The sequence below is a fragment of the Pelobates fuscus genome, chromosome 2, assembly GCF_036172605.1.
Source record: "Pelobates fuscus isolate aPelFus1 chromosome 2, aPelFus1.pri, whole genome shotgun sequence".
In the NCBI taxonomy this organism is placed as follows: Eukaryota; Metazoa; Chordata; class Amphibia; order Anura; family Pelobatidae; genus Pelobates; species Pelobates fuscus.
Window position 1 is genome coordinate 94,770,520 of NC_086318.1, and position 25,636 is coordinate 94,796,155.

The 25,636-nt window shown below is 44.0% G+C and overlaps 1 protein-coding gene across 1 annotated transcript in view; it reads left to right on the forward strand.

Annotated features, from left to right (window-relative positions):
- Positions 1-5,086: 5,086 nt before the first annotated feature.
- Positions 5,087-25,636, forward strand: part of LOC134586726 (ceruloplasmin-like) — a 142,823-nt gene continuing 122,273 nt past the window's right edge. The window contains 2 exon segments of the mRNA XM_063442482.1: positions 5,087-5,160; positions 18,332-18,724. Of these exon segments, the coding sequence (XP_063298552.1) occupies positions 18,570-18,724 (155 nt within the window). The 5' untranslated portion in view covers positions 5,087-5,160; positions 18,332-18,569.

The following is a 25,636-nucleotide window of genomic DNA, read 5'->3' on the forward strand; positions in this document are numbered from 1 at the left end:
TGACATTGGCTTATTACGCTCAAACATGTCCTTGACAGACACCTGACTGTGGGCAGATGAGCGGGAACTGCTCAAGGCGAGAGACGGAGTGGCGGATGGTTGAGAGGGGGCAGGGAGGACAGCAGTGGTTGACGTGGCTGAAGATGCTGGACCAGGATGAGGATGGCGGCTTTGATTTTTTGTGCTGCTTGTACTCATGTGTTGATCCCATAGGCGTTTGTGATGTGCGATCATGTGCCTACGCAAAGCAGTTGTACCTAGGTGGGTGTTGGACTTCCCACCACTCAGTTTCTTTTGGCACAGGTTGCAAATGGCATCTCTGTTGTCAGAGGCAGACACCCCAAACAAATTCCACACTGCTGAGCTCTGCAATGACGGCATTCTGGTGGTGGCAACAGCATGCGTTGATTGGCGTGCTGTTGGGCTGACTCCGGGTGCCGATGCATGCTGTCTGACTGTGCCACCAGCTCCTTGCGACGACCTCCCCCTGCTTCCAACTTGTCTCCTCCTCCTCCTCTCTGTCTCCCCATCTGAACTTTCGCCCAGTTCTTCTTCTTGCCGAGCGGGCACCCACGTGACATCCAGGGATGCATCGTCATCATCACCTGCTTCACTTGTATCTGACAACTCAGCAAAGGAAGCAGCAGCGGGTACAACATCATCATCATCACACCGTATCTCCATGTGTGTAATGCTGCCTGACTGAGACATATCCCTGTTATCTACATCCTCTGGCAATAATGGTTGCGCATCACTCATTTCTTCAAACAGATGTGTAAATAACTCCTCTGACAGATAAAGTGAAGCGGCTGTGGTGCTAGTGTTGGTGGTGGTGGCAGGCGGGTGAGTGGTAACTTGAGAAGTGCCCGAAGCTAAGCTGGAGGAGGATGGTGCGTCAAGGGTCCAAGCGGAAGCTGTAGAAGATTGGGTGTCCTGTGTTAGCCAGTCAACTATGTCTTCAGGCCTGACACCCGTTTGAAGGACACTGACTGCTATTAGATTACAGTCAAAATCTTTTTTTCTTTTTAAAGGCACGCTATTGTGACACCAGATATGAGTGGCAAAGTGCAGTGGCAGAGGTTGGCAGAGTACACGCTGAAGGCCTGACACCTGCTTGAAGGACACTGACTGCTATTAGATTACAGTGAAAAACGTTTTTTTGTTTTTAAAGGCACGCTATTGTGACACCAGATATGAGTGGCAAAGTGCAGTGGCAGAGGTTGGCAGAGTACACGCTGAAGGCCTGACACCCGCTTGAAGACAACTAACTGCTATTCAATCTATAACAGTGAAAAAAATATTTTGTTTTTAAATGCAAGCTACTGTGACACCAGATATGAGTAGTAAAGTGCAGTGGCAGAGGTTGGCAGAGTACACGCTGAAGGCCTGACACCCGCTTGAAGGACACTGACTGCTATTAGATTACAGTCAAAAACTTTTTTTCTTTTTAAAGGCACGCTATTGTGACACCAGAGATGAGTGGCAAAGTGCAGTGGCAGAGGTTGGCAGAGTACACGCTGAAGGCCTGACACCCGCTTGAAGGACACTGACTGCTATTAGATTACAGTCAAAAACTTTTTTTCTTTTTAAAGGCACGCTATTGTGACACCAGATATGAGTGGCAAAGTGCAGTGGCAGAGGTTGGCAGAGTACACGCGGTAGGCCTGACACACCCGCTTGAAGACAACTAACTGCTATTCAATCTATAACAGTGAAAAAAATATTTTGTTTTTAAATGTAAGCTACTGTGACACCAGATATGAGTGGCAAAGTGCAGTGGCAGAGGTTGGCAGAGTACACGCTGAAGGCCTGACACCCGCTTGAAGGACACTGACTGCTATTAGATTACAGTCAAAAACTTTTTTTGTTTTTAAAGGCATGCTATTGTGACACCAGATATGAGTGGCAACGTGCAGTGGCAGAGGTTGGCAGAGTACACGCTGAAGGCCTGACACCCGCTTGAAGGACACTGACTGCTATTAGATTACAGTCAAAAACTTTTTTTTTTTTAAATGCAAGCTATTGTGACACCAGATATGAGTGCTGGCACTGGTCAAGTGGGCACAGTATCCACTGTGAGCCTGACACAGAAGCTGGCAGGCAGGCAGGCAACTGCAATTAGATTACACAGGAACAAAAAGCAGACTGATGTTCTAGCCCTGAAAAGGGCTTTTTGGGGTGCTGTCCTTAAAGCAGAGATCAGATGAGTCCTTCATGACTGTAGTGGACACTGAATACCCTAGCCTAGCTATCCATTTCCCTATCAAATCAGCAGCAGCTACACTGTCCCTCCTCTCACTAAGAATGCAGCTTCAGAATGAATCTAAAATGGATGCTGTACAGGAGGTAGGAGGGTCTGGAAGGGAGGGTCTGCTGCTAATTGGCTGGAATGTGTCTGCTGACTGTGAGGTACAGGGTCAAAGTTTACTCAATGATGACGAATGGGTGGCGGATCGAACCGCGCATATGTTCACCCGCCGTGGCGAACGCGAACACGCTATGTGTATATTCGCCAGCGAACCGTTCGGTACATCGCTATATATAATGCCAAGAATATCCAAGTTCCAAATGGTTGTAACTACTGCTGTGTAGAACGTTCCTCTCTCAAGTGGAATTATTCTAATTTAAAGGTACATGTAGCCAATCACAATGCAGTACTCATCACCATGCAAGAACTATTGTCAATTTAGTTGAGGGAAATTTCCCATAGTCTCCAAAGCACAGGAAAAAGTAAAGACTCAAAACACACCTCATTGAAATTCTTATAAATGCTGTATTGTGGTCACAAAAATATGACTGTGTAATTTTCTGTTAAAGGGACACTCCAGACCCCTAAAGAACTTTAACTTGCTGAAAAACTTTATGTGTGAAGAATGCAAAATATATTTTCGTTTTGCAAAAGTTCAGATTTCTGTAGATATTGACACTTTTATAAATTGACCTAGTTACACCCCATGGCTTTCAAGCAGACCATGTTTCCTGTTACTTCCTGGTTTGGTTAGCTCAGTGGAGCTAAACTCAAGATGCAGACATTGCCCAGAGCACCTGCCTTGAAAAGACTTCTCATTGAGCTACATTGGGAGTGATTGGACAGCGAGAGAAAATCTGGGGGGGTAAGAAAGGGAGAGCTTACAAAGGCAGTAGACAAGATAACTGCAGGTTTTGCAAGCTGTTTGTAGATGTAACGCCAACAAAAAAATTTATAATTATTTGCATGCAAGTTTTCATTTGGGGCAAATCTACTAAACAGTGTTTTTATTTATTTTGCAATGGAGTGTCCCTTTAAATCTTAAAAAATAAGGTATAGAGTTAAAAAAAAAAAAAACTAACCCTTTGCTGATCCATAGCGATGTCCCGAATAGTTCGCTGGCAAATAGTTCCCGGCGAACATAGCTTGTTTGCGTTCGCCACGGCGGGTGAACATATGCGCGGTTCGACCCGCCCCCTATTCGTCATCATTGAGTAAACTTTGACCCTGTACCTCACAGTCAGCAGACACATTCCAGCCAATCAGCAGCAGACCCTCCCTCCCAGACCCTCCCACCTCCTGGACAGCATCCATTTTAGATTCATTCGGAAGCTGCATTCTTAGTGAGAGGAGGTACAGTGTAGCTGCTGCTGATTTAATAGGGAAATTGATAGCTAGGCTAGTGTATTCAGTGTCCACTACAGTCCTGAAGGACTCATCTGATCTCTGCTGTAAGGACAGCACCCCAAAAAGCCCTTTTTAGGGCTAGAACATCAGTCTGTTTTTTTTTTTTTTCCTGTGTAATCTAATTGCAGTTGCCTGCCTGCCAGTGTGTGTGTCAGGCTCACAGCATATACAGTGCCCACTTGCCCAGTGCCACCACTCATATCTGGTGTCACAATAGCTTGCATTTAAAAAAAACAAAAAACTTTTTTGACTGTAATATAATAGCAGTCAGTTTCCTTCACACGTGTGCGTTTCAGGGCCTGCCAGGGCACAGTGTCACACCAGTGCAACTCATATCTGGTGTAACAGTAGTGTACATTAAAAAAACAAAACACTTTTTTGACTGTGAAATAATAGCAGTCAGTTTCCTTCACACGTGTGCATTTCAGGGCCTGCCAGGGCACAGTGTCACACCAGTGCAACTCATATCTGGTGTAACAGTAGTGTACATAAAAACAAAAAACTAGAAATTTGACTGTGAAATAATAGCAGTCAGTTTACTTCACACGTGTGCGTTTCAGGGCCTGCCAGGGCACAGTGTCACAACAGTGCAACTCATATCTGGTGTAACAGTAGTGTACATTAAAAAAAATATTTTTTTGACTGTGAAATAATAGCAGTCAGAGGGGGAAGGTGGCTTTGAGGAGGTGGAAGACCAAACACAGCAGGCGTCCCAGGGGGCTTGTTGTCACCTTTCGGGGACCCTTGGTGTTGTACGTGGCTGGGTGGAGGAAGAGACCTTCAATGACATCAGTGAGGACAAGGAACGGGACATGGCTAGCTTGGTATCCAACCTTGTGCAAATGGGGAGTTTGCGTTTGTGCAAATGGACTGTTTGCGGTTGTTTGCGGTGTGTTAAACGGGGAGTTTGGTCTGTCACTCTGAAGCGTGCGTAACCCTTACACTACCTGATCGATACAACATCATACCTGATGTTTTCAAGCACGTTATTCCAAACAATTTAGAAATGTTAGGTGATTTATGCCCTTTATGGATTAAAACCAGACTCTGCATCAACTGTGTAATTTTCCATGAGAGTTTTGCCATGGATCCCCCTACGGCATGCCACAGTCCATGTGTTAGTCCCCTTGAAACAACTTTTCCATCACTATTGTGGCCAGAAAGAGTCCCTGTGGGTTTTAAAATTTGCCAGCCTATTGAAGTCTATGGTGGTTCGCCCGGTTCGCACGTTCGCGAACATTTGCGGAAATTCGCGTTCGCCATCCGCGAACTGAAAATGTTATGTTTGCGACATCTCTACTGATTAACCAAAAAAACATTTTATGAGAAGTTCTGAAAAAGGAATGACAAGAAGACAATTTACATTTTTGTTTCAAAAGTAGCTACTTTTTTTTTTCCAACTAGTAAAACCAGTTGTTTGGGTAGTAACGAGTTTCTCCCCATCTGATGTCAACTGAACATGATCTCTTTGGTGTGCTGAGCTGCTATTTAGTTCCAGGGAAGAGGTAAGTAAGCATATCTTGTATTAATTTTGAATGTTTTTATTTGCCTTTTGTATTACACAGCCATGTTAGTGCTTCCACCCAGCCCATGTGTTGCCTATGAAGCATTAATAAGTGTGTAGAGATTTAGAAAAACACCCCACTTTGTCTCATTAGAGATTTTATTTTTTTAGCTGAAAGCAGCAAGGTGAATTGTCAGTGTAGAACTTGTTATAACAAGGTCAAGAAAAAGTAAAATGACGACAGTTTTGATTTACTAGATAGAGTCATAAATATGATCTATTTTATAACAGAAGCCAAAGAAAAAGTTACCTGCATACTATCCCAAATCCCTATGCAGTGGTGGCTCTAAACTTTGTGAAGCCTTAGGCAAAACTCAAACATGAGGCCCCCACTAACACCCAAAGGTGTCTGTGTCTATAAGGTGCTGTAGTTATATTGAAGGATGGGCTTGTAGCACTGAATAGAGGCTTGCAGTGTCGCAGATCCCTGTGCTGCTGCGTTGTGAGCTCTCTGACTGAAGTTATGGCATAATTTGCTAACAAAATAATTTATAATAAATTTAAATAGCAATTATGCTAATCGTTTATACACGATTGTGGGGTATGGTTACATAGCCTGGCAGTCGTGTTTACATAAGTGCAGGTGTGTGTATTTCTGAGTGTGTCTGACATTGCCTACCTGTGTATGTCTGACAGAAAGTATCCTTGTGTGTGAATGTATGTCTTTGTGAGCATGTGTATGGGACCTGTGTGTGTGGGGTAGTTGCTTGTGGTGTGCTGTGTTTATGGGGGCTGCCTTTGTGCATTGTGTTATGGCACAGCTATGTTTCATGTCTGTGTGTGTGCGAATGAATAATGTCTTAAGTTGGTGAGTGTGACAGGGTGAGTTTGACATGATAAGCGGGGTAAATAACACAGGGTTGGGAAGGTGAGTGTGACAAAATAAGGGAGGGTGAGAATGATTGGGGTTGTGAGGAGGGAGGTTGACAAGATTAAGGGGGGTTAATGTGACAGGGTGCATGTGGCATAGTTGGGAGGTGTATCACAGGTTTGGGGTGAATGTGCTATATTTGGAGGAGGGAGTGTGACAAGATTAAGGGAGGGTTAATGTGACAGGGTGAGTGTGGCAGGGTTGTGGGGGAGAGTGTGACAGAGTTTGGGGTGAGTGTGGCACAGTTGAAGGGCAGGATTTTTCTTAAACAGCTTGACTATTTACTCTGAAAAGGCGCCACGGCACTCCTGTCGCCATAACAACTACAGAGAGCTGTAGTGGTTATTGTGCCTGGATTGTTTCTTTAGTTAATCTATGAGTGCCCCTCCCGGTTTAAGGCTTTGTATCCGCCACTGTCAGCATCCTGCAGGGAGACAACGCGGGAGGAGGCAGCCACAGCGTGAGGAGTCCCACATCAGCAGGACTCCAAGCCACCCTACTGGCACATAAGGTAAGCTGAAGGGAACAGGAAGGGGGCTGGATTGTGAGTATGAGTGTGTGTATGTGTATTAGTGTATGTATGTGTGTGAGTATGTGTGTGTGTGTCAGGGTGTGCATCTGTGTGTGTATATATAAAAATCTATATAGGTCAGTGTGCCTCTGTGTATGTGCATATGTGTGTCAGGGTGTGCATTTTTATGTCAGTGTTTGTATCTGTGCCAAGGTGTATCAATGTTTGTGTATGTCAGGGTGCATGTGTGTATGTGTCAAAAAAAACGGTTTAGTTTATATACCCCAATGAAAACATGCATGCATTTAATTATACATTTTTAATTTTGGTATATCTAAAAATAGCTTTCAAACGCTGCAGATCTGTTGCCTTATGCCTTCGCAAGACCATCCAAACTGTCTGTTGCAGTTCAATCACAGACTTTTAAATGTAGCTCAATAAGTAATATTTGCAAGGTGCTTTGGATAATTGCTGCCTCTTGAGTTTAGCTTCACTGATCTAACCAAACCAGGAAGTAACAGGACCTTTTATTTGCGTGAAGTCAGGTTAATGTATAAAAGAGTAAATTTATTTTGAAATCTACACTTTTTCTAAAATTAATAAAGAGGACACACTCTTCACATTTATAGCATTTCAGCAAGCTAAAGTGCTTTAGGAGGTTAGAGTGTCCTTTTAATGAACTGTCAAGAAAAAAAAAAAGCGCACAATGTTCTCTGTATTGTGTGGATCTCAAGAGTTCCTTGGTTTAGTGATATTCCTCTAAATCAGATACCATATTTCATTGTTTACCATGAGGGCAGAAATACCTTTTGTTGACAACTCTCTTTAAAACTGGTATCAGACTTAAGATTGGAATTCTGGTCAAGCAGACAGTGATACCGGAGAAACTGACGGAAGCCAAGCACAGAGAGATGGACACAGGTTTCTTCAGGAAGGAAGAGATTCTTTATTGGATCACCGATCGGGACTCAGAGGGACTAACGTCACCAAAATACAGCAAATTCTGAGCCCCGGACAATAGTGCAGGCTCCTTATATAGGCACATAACTCCTCCCATATTAAGCTCCACCCGCACATTCTCTTAACCAATCAACACAAATAAGAATTAACTTCCTGTTTGACCGCATGGCTTGTCCAGCACAATGGAGGAGGGGGAATACTACATCCTGTATTCTTGCACATGCTCCGTACACTACTGATCGTATCTTGCCTCGTGCAACCAACTGATCGATACGTCAGCATATGCACGTACACATGCCACGTGGTAATCTCGGCCTACTAAATTTATTTTTACCGAGATTCCACCACATTCCCCCCTTTGATGCCTCTTGATATTTCACAATTACTTGAGGCATCACTTAACCTTGGTTTGCATACACCGCAAGTTACCTTGAACCAGACCAGACTTATCTTATGATGTGAATCTTCAACACTCATCTTCTTGCATTGGTTCTCCCTGATTTAGAGCCTTATACTTATAAATCGCCATTATCTGTGCAGCAGCCTTCCTCTCTGCTATATTTTCTATCAGGCTTTGCACAGACCTAACTACTAAGGGTATAAGACACGGCAGGAGTAGACACAACATTAAAATCAGTAGGACTCCACCTACCACTGCCTTAAGCCCTCCAAACCACTCATACCAGCTACCAAACCAACTACTTGGATTATACCCTTTCCATACCTGAGTAGGCACATGCGCTAGTTTAACCATATGGCTAGTAAGCTCAGCTATTGCTTGCCCTTCGTCATCTATTTGAAGACAGCAATTGCTCAGGTTAAACTTCCCACATACACCTCCCTCTACTGCCAAAAGGTAATCCAAGGCTAATCTTTTTTGGTAGACTGCCGTCCTCATCCTGGTGTTATGCTTCGCTAGAAGATTGAGCGCTTGTGACGTCTCGTTGGTGATAATCTCAACCACCGCCTGTAATCTTATAATACGGTTGAGCATATAAATAGGGGTTCTGTAACCAAAGGTACCGTCCTCAGCCCACGTGGCTGGCCCATAATAATCTATGATACGCTGGGGAGGCCATTCATCATCTTCCCAGGCGCCTATCTCTACGGGTCCCCTTTTCTTCCTATGATTCACATCATACACTTTAACACCTAAAGTCTCACCTGTTTCAATTGGTAACAAGAAGAAGGATGGTTTGAGCATACCCAACACACATGCCCCTTCCCAGTCCTGTGGCAACTCCGAATAGGCTTTCTTACCACAGATCCAGTACAAATTTGCTGGGGCTCTCCAGGTAGATGTGATGGATAAATCAAACCACACATCCTTTAAATTGGCGTATCTAGCAAACGGGTTAGATGGTTCTGAGACATTTGAAGCCGACCACCAAGTTGTATTCTTTGTATCATCATCATAAGCTTTTTGCCCTAGACAAGTTAATTCTCCTACAGAAGTGTTATACATTATTCCTTTCCTTGCTATGCAAACATAACCTATGATGGAGGTCTTTAATCTCCACTCAGATTTACCTCTAACACTCATATGATAATCGGCTTGTGTAGATATTAATTGGTCAACTGCCTCAGAACCGGACATTACCTCCTTTGCTTCCCAAGGCCATTGGTCTCCCATGTTAGTACCTCCACACACATAGCAGTTGGTAACATTAAGACTACCGGCAATACTTTCGGCTAAATCAATAAACAGGTTTTTAGCATTATGGGGGATCTTATTATCTATACTCATCTCTTCATAAAAGGAATGGTATACTTGATGAGTTTGGGAGGATACCGTATCAGTCTCTATCCCTATAAACAATAATGTCCCAGGATCTAAACCCGTCCCGTATATCTGAAACCCAAATAAATTGCCATATTTGTCTAAGAACTTATCGGGGTTATTTATAAGTATATGGATGGGATTACATTCCATAGACTTACAATATGGGCTAGTCGGCAACTTAGTCACTATCATGTCTTTGTCTACTGTCTGTCCCCAAGTCGCCCACCCCACACAAGACCAATATGGGCAAAAGTTATAGTCTTTATTTGGGCATCTAGGACTTACATATTTATTTTTACTACTGGGACAAATATATTTATCATTAGACCCATACGTCCTCTCCCATCTAAGATCCCCACATACATTCCACGGCTTTCTACCACTCGATATCGCTTTACACGCATCAAATAGCAGAACACCCGAAGAATGTACGGATTCTAACACCGTCTTATTAATTAGGGTCCCCTGAGGATCTCCATTCCTGAGAGTCAACCAGATTGTACGAGGTTGATACTCTGGACTGAAGCACTTAGGTTCTCCTACTCCTAAATGGCACACACTATAGTCTATATTTAAGTATCTACATCTCGATACATCTCCTTTACACTCGTATTGTGAATGCCAAATTAGGGTTTGGGAAATATGGTTACCTGTTCTCGTAGTCTTAATGCATACCTCACAGCTAGGAGTGTCGGTACCTCTACCTTCCTGAATATAAAAACACATATAAATAAACACTATCAAAAGCACATCTTTCGCCGTCATCCTCAGTCTTCGTCCGTGCGAAGGCGCCTCAGCTTCCAGGATGTGAGGGCTGCAGGGAATGGAGTTCTGCTCGTCTTCACAGGTGTCCCTTCGAGACTTTCCTGGCTTATATACTATGTGTTGGTAAGCGGACAGGCTTTATTATGGCCTTCTCACTCACGCACCAAATCCCTGTAACAATAAAATTTGTAATCCACACGATTCCTCGTTACTCCGACTGAGTAGTGCGTTTTAACCGGATCTTGCCGGGATTCTCTGGATCTGCTGTAACTTGCCAAGAATCGACTGCTGCTGGTTTAACCCTGGAGTGATGTATCCACGGAGTCACTTCGGCTACTTTTATCGCTGTAGGGGTAGACAAAAGAACAACATAAGGACCTCTCCACTTGGGCCCTAACGGTACATTATTCCACTCTTTAATCCACACTTGATCTCCTGGATGATAACTATGAACTGGGGGATAAATATTCACAGGTAATCTATCTTGTACCCATTTCTGTACCTCCTCCATAGTCTTACCCAACTCTACAACCTGCTGCCGGGTAATTCCTTCTCCCAACTGACTCAAGTCCCCCCTTAAGTTACCAAGTACGGGAGGTGGTCGCCCATACATGATTTCAAAAGGAGAGAGGCCCATCCTTCTGGTAGGGGTACTGCGGATTCGCAATAGAGCTATGGGTAAGAGAACGTTCCACTTAAGTTGGGTTTCCTGACACATTTTAGCCAACTGGTTCTTAATAGTTCTATTCATTCTCTCTACCTTACCAGAACTCTGGGGTCTATATGCAGTATGAAGCCTCCACTTTATACCAAGCATATGAGTCAGTTGTTGTAGGCACTGATGAACAAAAGCTGGACCATTGTCCGATCCTATAGAACAGGGTAGTCCATATCGGGGTATTATTTCTCGTAGCAGGAATCTTACAACTTCTCCTGCTTTCTCTGTACGAGTAGGACATGCTTCTACCCAGCCTGAATAGGTGCACACAATTACCAACAGGTAACGATGTCCACCCGATTTAGGCATCACTGTAAAGTCTATTTGTAGATCGGACATGGGGAGTCCCCCCATAAACTGGACTCCTGGTGGCTTTACTGGTCCTTGTCTTGCATTATTTTTAGCACACGTTACACATCTTCGTACAATGGCCTGAGTCAAGTTGGACAATCTTGGTATGTAGAAATGTTTTCTAAGAGATTCTTCAGTACTATCTCTCCCAGAATGTGTCCCGTTATGATAATTTTGGACAATTTCTACCGCTAGTGATGCTGGTATGACTATTCTTCCATCTTCTAGCTGATACCACTTGTTCTCCAAATACTTTCCTGGTTCAGTCTTTAACCACTCCTCTTCTTGAGCTGTATAAACTGGAGTCCATTGGGACAGTGGAGTTGGTATAAGAGCAGCTATATGCCCCACATACTCCTGTCTTCCTGATTCAGCAGCACGCTTAGCTGCACTATCTGCCATCCGATTTCCCTTGGTTACATCACCATCTCCTCTCAGATGCGCTCGACAATGTATGATACCGACTTCTTTCGGCTCCCACACTGCTTCCAATAGTTGTAGGATTTCAGCTGCGTATTTGATTTCTTTGCCTTCTGAATTCAGTAGTCCTCTTTCTTTATACAAAGCTCCGTGGGCATGAGTGGTTAAAAACGCATATTTGGAGTCCGTATAGATGTTCACTCTTAAACCTTCAGCCAATTGTAACGCTCGTGTTAGTGCTATTAATTCTGCCTTTTGTGCTGATGTTCCTTTCGCCAGTGGCCGAGCTTCTATCACCTTGTCTATTGTTGTTACTGCATATCCTGCATAGCGGATCCCTTCTTTCACATAACTACTGCCGTCGGTATAATATTGAACATCGGGGTTCTGGATGGGAAAATCACGAAGATCTGGTCTACTTGAGAATACTTCATCCATTACTTCCAAACAATCATGTTGACTCTCAGTAGGTTGTGGCAAAAGGGTAGCTGGATTTAAGGTGTTTACAGTCTCTAAATGCACTCTTGGGTTTTCACACAACATTGCTTGATACTTGGTCATACGGCTGTTACTAAACCAATGATTTCCTTTGTAATCCAACAACGTCTGTACTGCATGTGGGACTCGTACATAAAGTTCTTGACCCAGAGTGAGTTTATCGGCTTCAGCTACTAGCAGGGCGGCTGCAGCTACGGCTCTTAGACAAGGTGGAAGTCCGCTGGCCACTGCATCCAATTGCTTAGACATATAGGCAACAGGTCTTTGCCATGATCCCAAGTACTGTGTCAATACTCCCACAGCCATTCTTCTTTGCTCATGTACATATAAGTAGAATGGTCGTGTGTGATCAGGTAGACCTAATGCTGGGGCACTCATCAAAGCCTTCTTCACATCTTCAAATGCCGTTTGCTGTTCTTGGGTCCATAAGAAGGGGTCGTGCTCTGTACCTTTGATAGCTGCGTACAGAGGTTTTGCCAGTATCGCATAGCTGGGAATCCATATCCTACAGAAGCCTGCTGCCCCCAAGAATTCTCGCACTTGTCTTCTATTCTTGGGTATTGGTATTTGGCAGACAGCTTCTTTTCTCTCTGGCCCCATAATTCTTTGACCTTCAGAGATATGGAATCCCAGATATTTGACAGTTGGCAAACACAACTGAGCCTTCTTTCTAGACACCTTGTATCCTGCCTTCCAGAGAATGTGTAGTAGATCCTGCGTTGCTTGCTGACAGATCTCTTTTGTAACTGCTGCTATCAACAAGTCATCTACATATTGTAACAATACACACTCTCCTGGGATGGACTCGAAATCCAGTAGATCTTGACTTAGGGCTGAACCAAATAGGGTAGGTGAATTTTTAAACCCTTGGGGCAGTCTTGTCCAAGTCATCTGGCGTTTTGAGCCCGTTACAGCGTTCTCCCATTGGAAAGCGAAAATACATTGACTTTCTGCGGCAATTCGGAGGCAAAAGAAGGCATCTTTGAGATCTAAGACTGTGAAGTAAGTAGCCCCGCCCGGAATTAAAGCAAGCAGGTTATATGGATTGGGTACAACTGGATGTATACTAACAACCGCATCATTGACTGCTCTCAAGTCCTGCACAGGTCGATACTCATCTGTACCGGGCTTTTGAACAGGCAGCAATGGGGTGTTCCAGGGGGAAGTACAGAATTTTAGGATACCATACCGTATGAACTTATCCAGATAAGATTGGATGTTCTTCTTAGCCTTCTGCGGGATGTGGTATTGTCTCAGGCTCACTGGATAAACCCCAAGTTTTAGTTCAATTTTTATAGGTGGAATATTGCGGGCCAGTCCTGGTGGGTTGTTCTCTGCCCAAACTCCTGGTATGTTAAATAATGTCTCATCACTCCTAGGGTTTTGGCTAGTCAACACTGTATAAAGTCGCCACTCTTCTTCCTTTGGTACGGATAATGTCATGATACCTGAAGGTCCATTAAACTTTAAGGATGTTGTTCCATTTGGTAGGAACGTAATCTGCGCTTGTAATTTTGATAGCATATCACGTCCCAGCAATTGGACTGGACATTCAGGCATATAAAGGAATTGATGTTTTACTACGTGGCCTCCCAATGTACAGAGTCGACTTTTAAGAACCGGTTTTTCAGCACTTCTTCCAGTTGCTCCTATCACAGTAATAGTCCTTCCAGATGGAGGAGCAACTAGATTAGTCACCACTGAATGTTCAGCACCAGTGTCGATCATGAACGCACTCCTTTTTCCCCCTATTGATACATCGACCATAGGCTCCGCTCGACCAAGGGGGATGGAGCCCGGTCGGTATCAATAGTCCTCCATGACCGTGTCAGCCAATCCTACAAAGTCCCTACCTTCTCTATCGCGGGACCTTTGCGCTGCTGGAATATACCTGTCTTCCCTAACACTTCCTCTGTTCCCATTACTCCCTCTATTACCATTACTCCCTCCGGGGCCTCCTCTACCTCTCGCTCTGCCTCTAAAGTTTCCGTAGCCTGCCCTGGGTAGGTCTCTCTCGTACTGCTCTCTTTGCGGACATTCGTTCCTCCAATGCCCTTCTTCCTTGCAATACGCGCACTGATTCCTACTCAAAGGCTCCCTACTCCATCTACTATCGCCTCTATCTGGGCCCCGTCTATCTACGCCTGCGATCGCTACCGCTAGCATATCAGCCTTTTTACGCATCTTGCGCTCTTCCTCTTTCTTACTTTCTGTTTCCCTATTCATATAAACCTTATTCGCTACCTCCATTAGTTGGGTGATTGACATACCTGCAAACCCTTCTAACTTTTGTAGCTTGCGCTTAATATCTCCGTAAGCTTGGCTGACAAAGGCGGAGTTCACCATTCGGGAATTGTCTGCGTCTTCCGGATTAAAGGGGGTATACAAGCGGTATGCCTCCAATAATCGGTCATAAAAGACACTGGGCGCTTCATCGCTTTTCTGAATCACCTCAACTGTCTTCGACATGTTAATAGCTTTCTTTCCTCCGGCTTTCATGCCAGCAATTATAGCGTCTCTATAGGCTCTGAGTTGAACCATATCAGCACCATTTACATTCCAATCGGGATCGGTGTTGGGATAATGTGTTGCGGCCCATGCTGCTGGATTAGCTTGGTTCAAAGTACGGGCTTTATCCTCTAGTGCCTTAATGGCTGCTTGATTTATTCTTGTCCTTTCCTCATTGTTAAACAAAGTCATTAATAACTGCTGGCAATCAGCCCATGTCGGGTTATGTGTCTGTACTATTGAGGTGAACAGATCAGTCATAGCTTGTGGTTTCTCAGTATACGAGGAATTGTGGGTCTTCCAGTTTAAAAGATCGGTTGTCGTGAATGGGACATATACAAAGACTGGGTCAGCATGTGCCATTTGGCCTGCGGCATCGATATAGGCTGACCCAGGATTCAGACGAAGAGGCATCTGATAGTGTCTTAATTGTTGGGCACTGGTCAACTGTCGGGTCTGTATGGGGCTACGTGGAGGGGCGTCAGTCATAGGTTCCAGTCGGGGAGAAATAGGGTATGGGGATATGGGAGCTTGGTTTTGGGAAAAGGTTGTAAATAAAACACTTCGAGCCGAGCTAGATGAAGCTTGACCGGAAGTCTGAAGTGGCGCCAAATCAGGATATTCGTTTTTAATGGGGGTTGGTTCTGATTCCGGAAGGGGAGATTTAGTACGAGGGGGGGTGGATCCCGTACTGGAGGAGGAAGCGGAAGTGGATGGGGGTAATGAGGGGAGGGTTGCAGGACTTCCTGCATTCGCGTCACTTCCTCTTAACGGAAAGTAAGGGGGCGGCAAAGGGATCTCGGACTCAGGGGGCGTGTCCAAAATGGGCCTAGCACCAGTCCTAGTGGACGAACAAGTCCTAGCTACCATGAGGCGACACTGCTCCTCGTGGCATGTCCGGAGCCATTTTGGCGAGTCATTTACGGCCTGTCTCCAACAATCAATATAAGGAAACTGGCCGTAAAGTTCAGGCCTACCCGATACAGCCACGTGTAAGCGCTGTACCAGAGTTGGATCCAAACTGCCACGTGGCGGCCATGCCGCAACCAAAGTAGGCCACTCCCTAGTACACAAAGTGACCAAACGTACAGGAGACATTTTAACCCCAAAATCACAAGTTTTGAATCCCTTTTTAAAATTCTTCACCATACAACCTAAGGGATCCGGAATCGTTGACTGCGACGCACCCATACTTAACAATGGAACGTCGTCGACAACGAATACTATACACGCGTACTGTTCAACAGTCACACCCGTTTCCTCTGGCAACAGCACCACGTGGTACGGTTACCAAGTGAAACGTACACAATAACAATAAACACTCAGGGAATTCCCGTACACACACAGCTGCTACACCAGTCACTATATAATCAATATTATGCCCTTTGGCGTAACTATACAGTCACCCACGCTATAATTCTCTATATACGAATTACCCGTCTATAACACACCCCAGTAACATCGTCTTTTACAAATAGCGTAGGTCAAAGCACAAGTTAAGGTCACAATACAATTATTAGTGGTTATGGTGTTAAACATGCAATGGACGACAATGATTAGTACTTATATACAGTGTCAGTAAATATACAGGGTTATGGTACCGTGCACTATAATACAGCAACACACTATTAACACTCTCGCTAGACGGCTGAGCTCGCGCTATCTAACAAGATATACACTTTACTAAACAATCGTTAACACATTTACAATTCCCAACTAAACTATTGGCCAGTACCTTGAATGGACTACCTAAAACTATATACACCCGTTTTGGTTAGCCACACTGCCCAATCACCACATATAGCGAGCTAGAGAACCGAATTTACACAGGCGCCTCTTAGTCGCACTATCAAAAGTCTAGTGGGTTCCAAATTTACACGCCTTCCCACTTAGCCCAGATAGGTTGAGAGCTAGCGAACCGAATTTACACAGGCGCCACTTAGTCTCCCGGTCCCTCCGACCTAGCGAACGTAATATACACCCTAGAACGCTAGTCTAGACAAGACACCGGTGTCCGGCTAGGGCTATTTACACCAGGACCCCGCCTGACTAACAAAATCAAACGGTCTGACTAAAGAGCGTTCGATCGAGCGGTGCGCCTTCGCTCCTTCCCTCCGACAGAGGGGGCAGATACACAGATTCAAACCCCTTTGGGCCTACCGCACAATCGGTATACCCCTAGTGGGTCCTGCCGTCTAAAACAGCAGTTGTCTTACCTCCTCGTTCCTGAACCTGAGTTCACACTCATCGACGGGGACACCCCAGCACTTCTCACGTAGAGGCCGATGATCTCCTGGACAACAGACCAGTGGCGCCGAGACGAAGGGAGGTCCACGCAGAAGTTCAGGGGTGCAGCCGTAGAGAACGTGGGCAAAGATAGACCGTCTCACGCCTCTGCCTCTCAGCTACCGTTGAACGATGAGCTTCCCGGCCAATGCACCAAATGATACCGGAGAAACTGACGGAAGCCAAGCACAGAGAGATGGACACAGGTTTCTTCAGGAAGGAAGAGATTCTTTATTGGATCACCGATCGGGACTCAGAGGGACTAACGTCACCAAAATACAGCAAATTCTGAGCCCCGGACAATAGTGCAGGCTCCTTATATAGGCACATAACTCCTCCCATATTAAGCTCCACCCGCACATTCTCTTAACCAATCAACACAAATAAGAATTAACTTCCTGTTTGACCGCATGGCTTGTCCAGCACAATGGAGGAGGGGGAATACTACATCCTGTATTCTTGCACATGCTCCGTACACTACTGATCGTATCTTGCCTCGTGCAACCAACTGATCGATACGTCAGCATATGCACGTACACATGCCACGTGGTAATCTCGGCCTACTAAATTAATTTTTACCGAGATTCCACCACAACAGACCATGTTTTTCTACATTTCTCTAAAATCAAAATGGTTACATTGGTCAGTCATTCTCAGTGACAGTACATTACAGTATAGTATTCATGGTCTAACCCCCCTTCCTTCAGCTGCACTCCACATGCTGGGAGTCACAGGAAGGGATTATCAGAAATGTGCCATATATTGGCTCTAATGATCAGCTGAACCACTAATCGCACTATCCCTAGCCTATATTTACACTATAGAACACCACAGATATTCCACATACATACAAAGAGCCCACACACATATACAACCCCTATAGCATCTGACACACCCACAGATAACACAAGAGAATTTCTCAGCATGCATGAAGGTCTCTTTAAAGAAAAAAAAAAATAGGACTGGCACACTCAGGATGTTCAGTTTTTTATTTGGCACAGCTCGACCAAAAGATTGATTAGTTCTACACTAGAGGCATTTCTTGCGGCCCTGCAATCTGTGCAGAACTGATGCTAGCTATCTTCATGCGCTGCATGAAAATACTGAATGCTCCCATAGAGATGTATTAAGCCAATGCATGACTAGGGTAAGATGCACATTGATTTAGAACAGTAATTGACACGCATGCGTAGTAGTGGATTGGCTGAGATTATCATCATTGATTAAAAATGGATACGGTTCACACATCTAGCACTTCAGCAAACTAATGTGCTTTATGGATCCCTTTAACCCCTTAAGGACACATGACATGTGTGACATGTCATGATTACCTTTTATTCCAGAAGTTTGGTCCTTAAGGGGTGAATAAATGATAGCTGAGAAGCACTAGTTCTTATATTATTTGCTACATCTGGTAATTTGTGTGTATATCTATTTACAGGTCATTGCAGAGAGATCAAACTTTTTACCATAAGCAGAATGAATGCTGTTCCATCAAGAATAGAAAATATACCTGATCACTGACATGGAAGGTTATTTTAATTTGTGCACATTAGAGAGGAAGATGTCATAATAAGATTATGGTTATGCAAATGCTCATTGCTGGCAAGTCTGTTCTAGCTATATATATATGAGGTGTAGTCACTGTCTCAACATTATTCTGGAAAGCAAAGTTCAAGATGAAGCTCGTTGCAATATCCGTACTGTTCTTTTTCGGGGTCATCTGCAAAGCTGGAAGAATTAAAACATTTTATGTTGCAATTAAAGAAATATATTGGGACTATGCCCCTTCTAAGATGAACAACATATCAGGAAAATCAATAGCTGATGATGAGTAAGTAAATTTCAGTTACTTGTTAAAATGTTAATATGAATCATACTTTTTTTTTTTTTTAATTACTTAGATTATACAAGCACAAGGCCTGTTAACCCCTTCCCTACAGAGTTATTTGCATGAAAGCAGTTTGTTTAGTTATCTAAATAATTACAATTTTATACATTTCCGAAAGTTTGTTTACCTGTTTGCAGAAAATGAACAAATCCTTTGTAGGCATATTTAGGGGGTGTAACGTGATAAAATGTAAATATTTTTTGTACAGTTTCAGCAAAATAATTAACCCATTCACTACCAAATAATTTGAAAAAAAATAGTAACACTATGTTTTTTTGTGTGTGTTCTGCAAAGTAACATGTAAAATGATTATTGATATCAGTATCTACAGATTGCTCATTTGTAAACATAAACACAATTTATTGATAGAACGATATGCTTGATGATTCTTGTTTATGGACTGGTTTTATAGAAAAATGAAGTTAAAATATAAGTAGACAAAACACAGCACAACAGAGTGCAGAGAGGAGGTCAATGATATAGGGGAGCAGCATGCATCAATCTAAGCAAGAAGAGAAAAGAAAACACGTAGAAAATGTGTAAATAGCTACACCAGAACAAAGTCTGGATTGTAGGGAGAAAAGAAACTACAAATTACTGAAATCTTTATTCAGACAACTTTACATCAAACGGAAGAAAAAAAAGAGAACACGTGGACTTACATACAAGACAGTTTCACATTCCATGAATAGACATGAATTAAATGTGTTTAGTGAAATACCTATAGTAAACCTCTGTCACAAAAAAAAAAGGCTCCGAAGCTTCTGCTAGATGTGGAGCCTTACAATGCTCACCCAGCCTTACACTTAGTAAACAAGCAAATGAACCACAGATTAAATTAGGAGGTGTATTAACTAAATGTTTACCCACTAAATCTCATGAGGTTTCCCATCATTAAAATCTGGAGTGTTAGCAAAGAGACCCCAGTAAAATGTTTCAGTTGGTATTTTACTGGGGTAATATATGAGAATGAAATGGAATGTATCCCATGAAACTAAAACATATGAGCGAAATGGTATCTGAGTTTAAAAAAAGCAGGGTATCCTGATGAATTCATGCATCATGAAGAGGAAGGAACCTCCCTAGACTGGTAAGGAAGGAAGGACATGACTGGGGAAATCCTTAAATCCTGGACTGTTAGGGGGTACTTAAGGACTGAGTTGGGTACCACTGGGTTAGGCGATCGAGACCCTGTGCGGAGGAGCAGCGGTGGACAGCGAGGAGGTAAAGTGGAGAGGAGTGGCATCCGTGGCATGGTGTACACAGTGCCTACCAGGGAGTCGAGGAGGAATTGGTGGCCTGTTGTTGGAGCTGGGGAGAGGGCCGAAGTTGGAGGAGTTTTGGAGGGAAGATGCAGAAGCCTGCCTTCTCTTCCTGTGGTGGCGGCAGTGGCGGCGGGAAATGCCGGAAGTTACGTGCAACATCGGTGCCCTGGAAGCACTGTAAATGCACCAGGGTGCCACACACAGGAGGGCATCATTGGGGCAGAGAAGGGACTCCAGGACACCGGCACAGTCTGGAGACGTGGAGCTGGAGGAGATACCGGACAGCAAGATGGAAGCCGGCTTTACCGCTGGGGTCGGAAGACAGCGGCTCCTGTCAGTGTCTGGTTCGGATGAGGAGGGAGAGCAGGAGAGTCCAGGAGAGCGTGTGGCTGCAGCTACTCGACAGTTTGGCCCAGGTCCTCGCTATATCTGGATTTTGGGGCACTCATTCATTTACTGGGCTGTGTGGCGAGCGGAGGAGCGCACTTATGTAAGAAATTTGGGTCTCCTGTACAAAGTAGCCAGAGCTAGATGGAGGGGTTTTAAGGGACTTCTATGGCAGCAAATTTATCTGGAGTGTGTAGCATTACATATGTTTGTGTCAGACCCGGCACTTTGTTAATTCACGCGGGTAGGAACAATTTAGGGCGCGTTAGACCTGTATATCTGATCCATGCGATTAGGCCCAATTTGGCCTGTTGCTTTGCTTTGTTTCGGGACTTAATTTAATTTGGTCTGAAATAGTCCCCAGACCTTGTTGGCGAACATTGAACGGGGTATTAAACATAGTCAGTGCAAGCTTAATGTGACAGTTGCCAAACTTGTGCGCCACCGGGGGTTTTGTCATTCGGCAGGGGATAATTCTAATCTGATATGGAACGATGGAGTGCATCTGACTTTAATTGGGTTGGATATCTTCAATACAGATCTTAAAGCTGGTATTGAGGCTGCCCTTTGTAGGGGGCGGGGCATGATGCCGACAGGGAAGGCAATTAGGTCGTCATCACGGTGGTGGTATTCCTGGCCAGTGCAGTAACAAGTGGAAGAAGGTGCAGAGTCGGCTTGGGAAGTCTTAGCCTGCTGAGAGCTGATGGCGGGGGCAGGCTGCTCCAGACTCTTGGTTTATACTGGATAGAGCTGTCTGTTGGTGAAGCATCCCAACAGCTACGGATTTGCTGGCAATTGAAGTTATCAATAAAGCTGTGGCCGTTGCCCTTACCCAACTGATATTATTCTTGTGTGTTTATTGGGCAACAGGGAATGGGGTACTTGTCGGCAGTCAAGAACCTCCCTGGACTGGTAAGGAAAGGAAGATATTACTAATGACAGTGATAAGGTGCTCAATTTGGGGGATACAATGGGGATTAGATAAATGGGGGTGAAGAGGGAGGGAACTTACCAGTCTCCTGGTAGAAGTGTAGGGATCCTAACTTTTCCCACTCGCCCGCCCTAAAATTTATGTGGGTCTGTCTGTGTTGGAGGTTATGGCTGCTATTATTCTTTTGTTTTGTCACAGCTCGTGTTATTCCTGGCCAGCGCAGTTCTAAGTGGAAGAAGGTGCAGAGTCGGCTTGGGTAGTCACTGCCTGCTGAGTGCTCTTGGTTTATACTGGATATAGCTGTCTGTTGGTGAAGCATCCCAACTGCTGACAGAGTTTAGAATTTGCTGGCAATTGAAGTTATCATTAAAGCTGTAGCCATTGCCCCTACCTGATATTATTCTCATGTGTTTATTGGGCAACAGGGAATGGGGTACGTGTTAGCAGTCAAGAGCACTCTGACTGAAACATGAGGCTATACTGATTAGGAAGCATACCACAATCAATATCAAGGGCAGGTTTCTGTTCATCACCATGTATAACTCTATCAGTAGCAGCTTTAACCATGTTCTACCAAAACATTAGAAAGTGATGAGGGACATGTGTCCATCGATTCCAGAATTTCAGCTACCTCTGCAGTTTGCCTCTAGACACAATAAGAATATTCAAGAATCTCTGGTCAATTGGACCTCTCAAAAAGAGGACGTGAACATTTCTCACCATGCGTAAATGTGACACCTTTCCCTGCCTCAATTATGGATCATGTAATAATGTAATAAAAGGGGACACCTTCAGCCACCCAAGAACAAGTTGGAATTACAAAACAAAAATGATTACACATGTGACAGATCTACTGTGTACCTCCTCAAATGTTCATGTGGAATAATCTATATAGCTTGTAAAACAATGAGGACGAAGGACCATTTGTCAAGTCATAAATCCTTGTGAAAACTTGTATATACATGTATGTGAATTTTCCCCTTCCTCCTCTCTTTCCTCCTCCCCTTTTTCCTTCCCCTTCTGGATGTATCCATCCCTTATGATTTGTTGGAATCCACTCCTACATCTTTGAGTATATCTGCCTGAGACATACGGAGACACATAGCCTCTGTAACTTACAGACTGTTTACGTACAGCCATACATTTAAGCTCTCCATTGCAACTTAACTACCCCCACCAATAAAGGCTTTTTTGGGTATTCCAGCTTTATATCCAATATATAACTCCTATATGGACTTATGTTTGTTATACTCATTTCTATGGTAAGAGCTACCACCTGTGAGTGGGCAGGGCTTATTGTAATTTTGGTGCTGATTTTCATGCATTTATACTGTTTATTTGTTAATGTTCATTATGAAAGACTAAGGTCAGATAGGCCAACATTTTGCATTCATTTTTGATTGTATCCTGTATGCAAAAATAAATCTATCTATATAAAATGTATACTTTGCCGCTCAATGATTACATATTTATTATACTAAGGGGGGACGCAGATCCCTCTTTCATTGTTCTCCTAGTGTAATGTTTAAAAGAGCATGCCATTCAAGACTGGACTGGGAAAAATTGGGCCTAGGCACTTTTAAAAACACCGGCCAGTGGGAAAGGTGCAAGGCCAGAGAGGGTGTTTGTTGTGTCATTACCAATAACAAGCACATCCCACCTCAAAGTGAGCATGTTTGTTTAATGCTCTTTCAGGGCAGACCATGCACACAGCCCTGCTGAACAGCTCTTACATAAGAAAAAGGCAGTGTTTTTTGTTCTGCACAGTGCAAGCAAATTTAATGACATGCTTGTGCTGCATTTGTTTGTGATTTGTCTCTAGTGCCTCCATAAGTGGGCTACCAGAGGACAAAAGGGCCAAGAAAGCATATTGTACATGTGTTTGTAAGATTGCGTGTGTGTAGAGTGAGCTGATTGTGGTGTGCTGTTTTTTTTTGTATATATACGTTTCAGTTGTGTTGTGTTTGAGGAGTAATATATGCAGCTAGGGGCTGTACTGTGTGTGGCTAGTGGCTGTAGAAAGTGTGTATTTAGAGATTATAGTGTCTGTGTTTGCATACAGAGGATCTAGCGTGTGCATGGAGGTTCCAGAGGTGACTATAAGGAATGTGATGTGTATGTCAGGAATGTAGTTTGTATATAGGTTGTGCAGTGTGTGTATAAAGGGGATCGAGTGTGCTTAGAGGATCCAGATTGTATATAAGGGGTGTAGTGTGTGGGGGTGCAGTGTGTTTGAGGGGTGCACAGTGTTTGGTGGTCTAAAAGAATTTAGATTTATTATGTTTATGTAAAACAAAAAATAACAAACTATAAACTATATTTCCTCTCTCTTTTCTTACTTTTTGCCAGGGAGGGGGGACATTACTGAGTGACTCTGCCTCTCGCGAGCTTTGGCTATGTGCTGTGTCAGAGGATTGCCGTGGTATGCGGCAACACTTGCCACTCATGAGAAGACTGTTCAGCCTCACTGTTACTCCTTTCCTTAACAAAGTGCTAGTGGGAAAGTGAGGGAGAGCTTTGATTTCTCCATCTGCCAGAGGGGACAGACAGCAATGCCAGCTCTGCATGGGCCAGCAGTGGAGATCCTTTGACCTCCCTTGTTGGCCTCAGCTCATAAAAATCGGGCCTACCAGATATTTGCCAGGTTTGCCCAATGGCCAATCTGGGCCTGACGCCAAGCACCGTAAATATTACAGTACGCTGATGCAAAGAATGCTCTGATGCCCAAAGTGTAAGCAACTATTTTAGAACTGTTTCGTTTTTTCCCTGGTGTCTGTCAAGCACTGATCCCTGCCTATTCAGTAGCCAGAAGCTCTCTGCCTGAGCCAAGTCTGGCAGTGCAGGGCTTCGCTCATATCCTGAAAGTGATCATCTGACACTCTCAGCCAATGAGCTAGCCTTACACACTGCATGTCTTTCAGCACTAGAAGGAGAGAGGTAAGGAGTGGGACTCAACAGAACCCAGTTAAGAAGTCAAACCATTACCACATAGATGACTACTTACATTGAGAGGAACCAGTGTGTTACCTGCACCACAAGCACTACACCTTGCTGTAATGGTGATGGCGCTTGGAGTATTCCTTTAAATATATATTGATAAATTAGGGAATGACACAACTTGAATGCTGTGTACAAAGTGTAATATAGTTAAGCAAACATCAATTAAAAAAAGCAGTTTGAGCTTTCATAATTTTTTAGACCCACGTGGAAGGCATAGCAACAAAAGTAAATATGAACAAACACAAAGAGGTGTGAAAGTCGTACATGTATCAGCATTGAAATACTACCACCAAACCAGTGACAAAGAGTGTTCCTTGGATCCTCACTGCTCTCAATGTTGTTTAAAAGGTAACAGTTAATCGTAACAGTTACAGGTGCAAATTAATGCACTATAGAGAGTGAAGAAATCTGCCAGTAAATCGCTAGCCAACATCTGATATTCACTATGCAAATAGTGTGAACTGGACAAAATAGCTGCTTGTGTTAGGAGCACACATATTCTAAACTCCCTACTGGGATTGTATCTAAAACAACCCGTTGAGGAACCAACTCGTAAAGAGGGAATACTAGATTTAGTGTTAACAAATAGAGATTTGGTATTAGATATTACTGTAGGTGAACACAGGGCCGGCCTTAAGCATTTAGACGCCCTGTGCGAAAAATCTTCACAGCGCCCCCCCCCCCCCCCCCTGTCATCCATGTATGCTGTAATGTTTGTGTTGTCTGTGTAGGTGTGATGACTGTGTGTGATATGTATGCTATGTGTGATATTTGTAATGGGTGTATTAACAGTGTGTGATATGCGTGTATTGGTTGCATGTGACACACACACACAAACACACACACACACACACACAGAGTCAGACGGCCATACACACACACAGGAAGACATCCACACACACACACACAGGCAGACAGTCATACACACACACACACAGACACACAAAGGCAGACAGTCTCACACACACACACAGACACACACAGGCAGACAGTCAGTCATGCACACAGACACAGACAGTAATACACACAGACACACACAGAGGCAGACAGTAATACACACATACACACACACAGTCATACACACAGACACACACAGAGGCAGACAGTCATACACACACACACACACACACGCAGACAGTCATACACACAGACACACAGGCAGACAGTCATACACACAGACACACAGAGGCAGACAGTCATACACACACACACACACACAGAGGCAGACAGTCATACACACACACACACAGACAGTAATACACACACACACAC